Here is an 8,349-nt window from a genome sequence, read left to right on the forward strand (position 1 = left end):
TTGGTCGCATTCCTCCAAGAAGGAATCAGCAGGAGTTGAAGGGGCACGTGGAGGGGATCTCTCCAGAGCCGTCTGGTCTCCCTGACTAGACGTTTCTCCCTCAGTCGTTTTGTCGCCTGAGCCTTCGCTCTTGTAATTTGGATCAGTTGCCGTCTGCATTGTCCGAGCCATGGTGTCCTACACAGACACATAACTGGTCGGAATCAAGGCAAAGGGTGGTCCCAACACCCCGAGACGGCACTCCCAATCCTAGACTCAGCCGTCCCTGGTGACTGGCTGGACTCTAACCTAGGCTGTGCCGTGTGTGTTGGTGATGCATCCATTTATTGCAAGAAATATGTACAAGCGGCGAAAAAAGAAAAAGAGCTGAGAGAGGCAGAGACGGTACCGTTTGAAGAGATATCTGAAACTAGGCGGGTCCGGCTGGGTCTCTGGAAGACGAGCTTTCTTGCTTGCGCCTGACTCAAACGGATGACTTCTGCTCTCTCAAAGTTTTCTCTCTAGAAGATTTTTGTAAACGTACAAAATTATGAGGGTAAAACGGCTATATATAGAGGGTAAATACGGGGGCATTTCCGTAATTTACTCGGAAGGTGAACGGTTACTCTTTAATGGTAAAATTACCACCAACCGGAGCGTGACATGTGTCACAGATGCCACGTGGCGTGCCACGTCACATTTGTGAGGGGCAAATGTTTACGGTAATTTTACCCCACCACGTGGTCCAATTAGAGGATGACACGTGTCAGCCTCAGGATGGCCCAAAGTGGACCAATCCCTGCTTGACACGTGTCACACCAGAAATTAAGGGAAAAAGGCGGCCTTCAGGCCCAAATCCCGAGAAAGCCGCAAAGCGGCGCGGCCCACCAATGATTAGGGTTCAGTGACCTAATCAGGGGCACAATTCCCAAAGACCCTATAAATAGGGAGATGTCCCTCTTTTTGAGGGCACGTTTTACCATTTATTACATTTTTACTCTTCGATAGAGACAATCTGAGCTTTTTTCTCCCTTCAAGTTTCTAACTTGTGCGTCGGAGGCGGAGCACCACCCAACTGGTGTCTCCGTTTGTTTTGCAGGTACAGCTCACCCCGGATCAGTCTTCGTGTTGTACCTCTCCCGAGGGACAAAAACACCCAAAACAGTAGACCTGTAATGATGAAGAGGTGGGAGCCAGGTTTGGATCTGGGAAATGAGAAGGTGTTTGAAGTACCCACTTGGGTCAGATTGCCAGGATTAAACTTAAAATTCTGGGGTCAATCTTCCTTAATGAAAATAGCTGGGCTAATTGGGGAACCAGTTAAGACTGATAGAAGCACAGCTACCAAGGAAATGCTTGAGTATGCTAGGATAATGGTCAAGGTTAAAATAAATGGTGAGCTACCTGATGAGATTGAGTTTCAGGATGAATGTGGTGTTGATGTTAAGCAGAAAGTGATATATAAAAGGAAGCCTATTATTTGTAGTGTCTGTAGAGGTATGGGACATGGAGATAGGGATTGTCCTAATCACAGAAGTAAGTCTTAGAAGCCTCCTGCTAAGAATCAACAACAAAAGCAGCAGAAGAAACCTGTGTAAGGAAGGTTTGGATGCCTAAGGCTCAGCAAAATCAGCAGGCAGAACAACCTCAAGGCATCAGAGTGGATAAGAATAAGTTTGTTGTTGATGTTGATCCAGATATTGTTTCTGGGATAGCTGATGGGGATAAATGTTCTATGGGATCAGTTTGCAGAACAACAAATGGGAGGGTTTTGTTTGGTGACTGGGAGACAGGGGAGTGCTCATACACCCACCATGGATAATTGGGGTTTTTGGAATGTCAGGGGCCTTAACAAACTAAATAAATTTTGTGATGTTCTTTGGTTTTTGAAGAACCAAGGAATTGGTTTGTTTGGGCTCCTGGAGACAAAAGTGAAGGCTAGTACTTTTAGTAAGGTCTTCACTGGTTTTGGTGGTAAGTGGTCTGTGACTGCAAATTATAGTAAGCATCCTGGAGGGAGAATTTGGATTGTTTGGTTACCTGATGTCTTTCAGGTTGAGATTGATAAAGTTGAAACTCAGTTAATCCATGTGAAAGTTGTTCACAAGGCTTCTAAGTTTGTTTTCTGGTATATAGTTGTTTTGGACTGAATACTGCAGATGAAAGAGAGGTGTTGTGGCATCAGATTGGGGAGATAAAAAAGGACATTATGGGTCCATGGATCTTGGGGGGTGATTTCAATAAAGTTCTGAATACTGAGGACAGAATTGGTTCCCCACTTACTTTTGCTGAGATTGACAAGTTCAGACAATGTGTTAGGCAAAATGGTCTAATGGATTTTAAAGTTGGGGGTATGTTCTTTACTTGGAATAACAAGCAGCAAGGGAGTGACAGAGTGTGTACAAAGATTGATAGGATCTTGGTTAATGACCTATGGACTGAAAACTGCAGGGAGTTTAGAGCTGATTTCTTGCCTGAGGGTTTAATGGACCATTGTCCTTGTATTATGAGGATGTTTGGGTTCAATGGGAATGTTAAGAAACCTTTCAGGTTTTTTAATATGTGGATTGATGCTCCAGGATACCAGGAAGTTGTTCAACAGGCTTGGAATAGTGATGTGAGAGGAACTGATATGTTCATCGTGGTAAGAAAGCTGCAAAAGGTAAAAGAAGCTCTCAAGGGGTTAAATATGACCAATTTCTCCTCAGTGGAGAGTGCAGATGCTATAGCTGATGCTGATTTAGCAAAGGTGCAGTGTTAATTAAACAAGGATCCTCAGAATTTAGAGTTGATTCAAATGGAAAGTGATGCCAGGGAAAGATTCTTAGCTGCTCATTCTGCAAAACTGAAGTTTTTGAAGCAGAAAGCCAAGTTACATTGGATGAAAGAAGGTGATGTTAACTCCTCTTACTTTCATGCTTGTATTAGGAAAAGAAGAATGCATAATAATGTGTATAGCATTCAGCTTGAGAATGGTGATATCATTCAGGACCCTGATAAAATTGCTGAAGCTTTTATTAGTTTCTATAAAGAGTTGTTAGGAACTAGTGGGACCCCTTCTAGACAAGTCCATCAAGCTGTTATAGATGCTGGTCCTATTGTGAATGATGAGCAACATCTGAGTATCTGCAGAGTGTTTACTGAGGATGATGTGAGAAATGTTGTTTGGAGTATTGAGGATGACAAGGCTCATGGCCCTGATGGTTTTTCTAGCAAAATCTTCAAGATTGCTTGGGGAGTGGTGAAGAATGAGGTATGTAAGGCAGTTTTAGGGTTCTTTGAGCATGGTCAGCTGCTGAAACAGGTGAATGCTACTACTTTGACTCTGATTCCTAAATTGGACAATGCTACTAAAGTCACTCAGTTTAGACCAATTGCATGCTATAATGTGCCGTGCAAGATCATTTCTAAGATGCTATGTGAAAGACTCAAAGAGGTGCTGCCTGGCTTAATTAGTGAGAATCAAAGTGCATTTATTGCTGGGAGATCTATTCTGGACAACATTTTAGTGTGTCAGGATATGTTAAAAGAGTACAATAACAAGAGAAAGTCTCCTACATGTACTATTAAGGTGGATTTGAGGAAAGCATATGATCCTGTGCACTGGTCCTTTATCCATGATATGCTGCAGGCTTTAAACTTCCCCAACAAGTTCATATCTTGGGTTATGGAATGTGTTACTTCCCCTTCTTTCTCTATTATGATTAATGGTGGTCTGAATGGTTTTTTCAAGGGTAAGAAAGGAATCAGGCAAGGTGATCCTATGTCACCATTGGTGTTTGTCATTGTGATGGAGTACCTTTCAAGACTGCTTAAAAAAGTGGGAGCAAAGAGAGGCTTTAGATTTCACCAAAGATGCAAATCCTTATGATTAAATCACTTAATTTTTGCTGATGATTTGATGTTATTTTCCTATGCTGATAAGAAGTCTGTCTCCCTCGTAGTAAGAGCTTTGAAAGCTTTTGAGGGTTGTTGTGGTTTAAAGGCTAATGTTGACAAATCTGATATCTACTTTGGGAGTGTGCAGTCTGAAATGCAGCAGGAAATTGTGTCTGAGTCTGGGTTTGTTATAGGAGAAACTCCTTTTAGATATCTTGGCATCCCCCTGAATGCTAAATATTTGAGAGTATCTGACTTTAATGCTATAGTTGATAAGATGCTGACTAGAATTACCTGCTGGTCTAACAGAAATCTGTCTTATATTGCATGAGTTGTGCTGGTGAACTCTGTTCTGATTAGTTTGCATAATTATTGGGCTCAGTGTGTGCTTTTACCTAAGTCAGTTATCTTGAGGATTACTCAGTTGTGCAGAGCTTTTCTTTGGTGTGGAGATGCTGTTTTGTCTAAGGCTCCCCCAATTTCATGGGATTGGGTCTGCAAAAGCAAAGCTGAGGGTGGCCTGGGTATTAGAGATTGTGGTATGTGGAATAGGGCAGCATTGGGGAAGTATGTGTGGAAAATAGCTAAAGAAGAGGACTCTCTGTGGGTGAAATGGGTTCATGCTTTTTACATTAAAGACCAAGACTGGTGGAATTATAGTTCTAAAAGGTCTGTAGGATGGGCTTGGAGGAGATTATGTGCAGTTAAGGACCAGCTAAAAAAGATTTTGAGCAAAATAGCTGGATGAATGGCACTTATAGAATTTCTGAGTGCTACAAATGGCTGTAGGGAGCTGGAACAAAGGTGGATTGGTGTAAATGGGTTTGGAATAAGTTCAATATCCCCAAACATTCTTTCATTTTATGGCTTTCTATGCATGATAGACTCGGAACAAGAGAGAAACTCTTGAAATATGATGCATGTGCTGAGGATAGTTGTTTGTTGTGTGGTGCTAATATTGAGGACAGGCAGCATCTGTTATTTAATTGTAGATACAGTCAAGAGTGTTTGATGAGAATTGCCCATTGGCTCCATATTCCAAATCAGAATTTCTGCATTGATGAGGTTTGGAAGAACTAGCTCAAAGCAGTGAAAGATAAGGTGCAGCAGAAGGTGGTTCTGGCAGTTCTGGCTTGTGTTGTTTATCACATCTGGTTTGCTAGGAATACATCTTTTTGGCAGAAAGTTGTTATTCACCCTTCCAAGCTTTGTAAGGTTATTGGTAGGGTGAGCATGGACAGAGTCAAGCAGCTTATAAACAAGAATTGGAGTAGATTGCAGTGTAAATGGATACAGGAACTGTACAGCAGCATCCCAAATTAGTTCATTTTGGTTTGATGCTGTGTTGTTTTTTGTTTTTTGCTTGTTTTTTTGTTAGTCCTTTTCAGTTGTGGTCTGTGTCCTTCCTAGAAGGCAGCAGACTGCTTCTGCATAGTTTTGCTTTTTTTTCTCTTTCAGGTGAACCCTTCCTAGAAGGTGGCAACTGAGGAGTTTAAAGCTTGAGGTGGGGGTGGCCTTTGTTTTAGGTCTTGTGTAGTTTTGGAGTTGCCTGCTGTCAGGCTTGTATTCTTTGTACATTTGTACAGTTTTTTTATAGTAATATACTTTCTTACTTACCAAAAAAAAAAAAAGAGAATCAAATGAAAGTCAAACACATTCAAACAAAGCTTATTGAATCAAATGAAAATAGAAAACATTCAAACAAAGATTTTTGGATCGAATGAAAGTCAAATGCGTTCAACATAGTAAATTGAATAAAATGAAAGTCAAATTCATTCAAATAAAGCTTTTAGAATCAACTGAAAGTAAAACTTATTCAAATAATGCTTTTGAATCAAGTGAAACTCAGAAACATTCAAACAAAGCTTTTTTATTCAAAGGAAAGTCAAACACATTCAATCAAAGCTTTTTTAATCGAATGAAAGTCAAATGCATTCAAAGAAGCTAATTCAATCAAATGAAAGTCAAACACATTCAAATATTTCTTTGTTAATCAAATGAAAGACAAAGACTATCAAAGAACGCTTTTTAAATCAAATGAAAGTTAAATAAATTCAAACAAAACTTTTTGAATCATATGAAAGTCAAACGCATAAAAAAAAAGCTATTTAAATTGAATGAAAGTTAAAGGCATTCAACAAAGCTAATGTAATAAAATGAAAGTTAAGCACATTCAAACAAGGCTTTTTCAAACAATTGAAAGCCAGACACATTCAAACAAAGCTTTTTGAATCGAATGAAAGTCAAATGCATTTAACGAGGATAATTGAATCAAATGAAAGTCAAACACATTCAAACAAAGCTTTTTTAATTAAATGAAAGCCAAACATATTCAACCAAAGCATTTTGAACCAAATGAAAGTCATATATATTCAAACAAAGCTTTTTAAATCGAATGAAAGTCAAATGTATTCATCGAAGCTAATTTAATCAAGTGAAAGTGAAACACATTAAAAAAAAAGCTTTTTGAATCAAATGAAAGTCAAACACATTCAAACAAAGCTTTTTGAATCGAATGAATTTGAAATGCATTAAACGAGGCTAATTAAATCAAATTAAAGTCAAACACGTTTAAACAAAGCTTTTTAAATCAAATGGAAGTCAAACACTTTCAAACAAAGCTTTTTTTAATCAGATGAAAGTTAAATGCATTCAACGAGGCTAATTGAATCAAATGAAAGTCAAACACATTCAAACTAAGCTTTTTGAATCAAATGAAAGTAGAAAACATTCAAACAAAGATTTTAGAATCGAATGAAAGTCAAATGCATACAACGAAGCTAACTGAATAGAATGAAAGTCAAACACATTCAAACAAAGCTTTTTTTAATTAAATGAAAGTCAAACACATTCAAACAAAGCATTGAAAGTCATATACATTCAAACAAAGCTTTTTTAAATCGAATGAAAGTCAAATGTATTCATCGAAGCTAATTGAATCAAGTGAAAGTCAAACACATTCAAACAAAGCTTTTTGAATCAAATGAAAGTCAAACTCATTCAAACAATGATTTTTGAATCGAATGAAAAGTCAAATGCATTCAACGAAGCGGGTACAGAGGGCTTATATTATTATTGTAATTAAGTCATATTCCGCCAAATTTATAATACTTTGCCAAAATGATCCAATACAAACAAAATTTAAGTGTAATTATTTGTACGAATAATGTGAATAATTTGAATATAGGATTGGTTTCGAAAATATTGTACCATTACATTGGGAAAAAGGATGGGTCTATTCAACAAAAAATATATAGGTGTAAGTTGGGTCAGCAAAGGATGTATTTCAGCTGGAAACCGAGCCAATAGTAGGTCATGAATAGTCACATCAACAATGGATAATAACAACTACAATTTATATTTTATGACAAGCTTGAATTGAATGACGTTACATTGTGATTAATTTTAGATTTGCAAAATCTTAAAAGTGTGACGAAGTACAACAACAATTTTTTATTGTTGAAAAGCTTCAAAGTGAAAGACATCTTTGTCTTTTGCATCAACCAAGGTTAAAAGTTTTGTAATTTTTGTAAATTTTGTTGAAACTACTTGAAATTAAAAATTATAATTTTGGAAATACATCATGAGGCAAATTTAATTTAAATAATATATATGTAATTGAGCTACGGGGCCATGGTTTACTTATTTTTGGGTATATGGTATAAAGGATTTACTGTTTAGAGGGTTTAGAGGGTTTCGGGTTTAGTTCGTCCTAATAATTTTGGACGGTATTGTGAAGAATTGTAATGGAATAACTAATTTGGATAATTAAATTAATAAATAAGTTACTAATTTTTCATTTTTTTCGTGAGAGAGATGTGGCGGGGGTAAATATATTTTTATAATAAGTCAATTTCACCAAAGTTATTATACTTAAATTTATAATACTTAGCGGAAATGATCCAATACAAACAAGGCTGTTATTGCTTTATTAAATTTAATTGTGAATATGTGTACAAATAATTTGAAGTTGTTGATTATATGGAATCCTACGTAGTAATGGTTTGGATATGAAAAAAGAAAGGAGTACAAATTAGGTTTGAAAAAGCTGTAACATAGTACGCAAAAATTATAAGGAAAGATTTGGGTCATCAAATGATGTTTTTCAGCTAGAAGCCTAGGCAATAGTAGGTCATGAATAGTCACATCAACAAAGGATAAGGATAAATATTAAAAGGAAAAATTTGGGTCATGATGTGTCGAATTATATTGTGAATTAATTTCTATTTTCCCTTTTTTTTCCTTTTTAATAATTTCAAGCATGTCTTTCGCTAAATGGTTGTAATTTTTGTTTTTTTGGTTGAAACAACTTGAAATTTGGAGTTTGATTTTACCACTTAAGCTGAAAATACTATACAGGACGGGGAGATTTAGAATAAATAGGGTTTAAGGGTTTAGTGTTTAGGGTTTTAGGGTTTAGGGTTAACGATTGTTTAGGATTTAAGGTATAGAGTTTTAGGTTTCAGGGTTTAGGGTTTACGGTTTTTTAGG

At 37.0% G+C, this 8,349-nt stretch overlaps 1 protein-coding gene across 1 annotated transcript; it reads left to right on the forward strand.

The window, feature by feature from the left end:
* The first annotated feature begins 1,157 nt into the window (after positions 1–1,157).
* Positions 1,158–2,740, forward strand: LOC145632064 (uncharacterized). Its single transcript, XM_081684337.1, has 4 exons — positions 1,158–1,515; positions 1,560–1,723; positions 1,872–2,059; positions 2,116–2,740. Exons 1-4 carry the CDS (start codon positions 1,158–1,160, stop codon positions 2,738–2,740), a joined length of 1,335 nt encoding a protein of 444 aa, XP_081540463.1.
* Positions 2,741–8,349: the final 5,609 nt, after the last annotated feature.

The sequence above is a fragment of the Chenopodium album genome, chromosome 1 (assembly GCF_948465745.1).
Source record: "Chenopodium album chromosome 1, dcCheAlbu1.1, whole genome shotgun sequence".
NCBI classification, from domain to species: domain Eukaryota; kingdom Viridiplantae; phylum Streptophyta; class Magnoliopsida; order Caryophyllales; family Amaranthaceae; genus Chenopodium; species Chenopodium album.

Coding starts and splice junctions, on each gene's coding strand:
- LOC145632064 (XM_081684337.1), top strand. CDS start 1,158: ATGAAGAGGTGGGAGCCAGGTTTGGATCTGGGAAATGAGAAGGTGTTT. Junction 1,724..1,871: donor ATAAATGTTCTATGGGATCA/GTTTGCAGAACA, acceptor TGGTTTTTGAAG/AACCAAGGAATTGGTTTGTT. Junction 2,060..2,115: donor ATTGATAAAGTTGAAACTCA/GTTAATCCATGT, acceptor TCTGGTATATAG/TTGTTTTGGACTGAATACTG.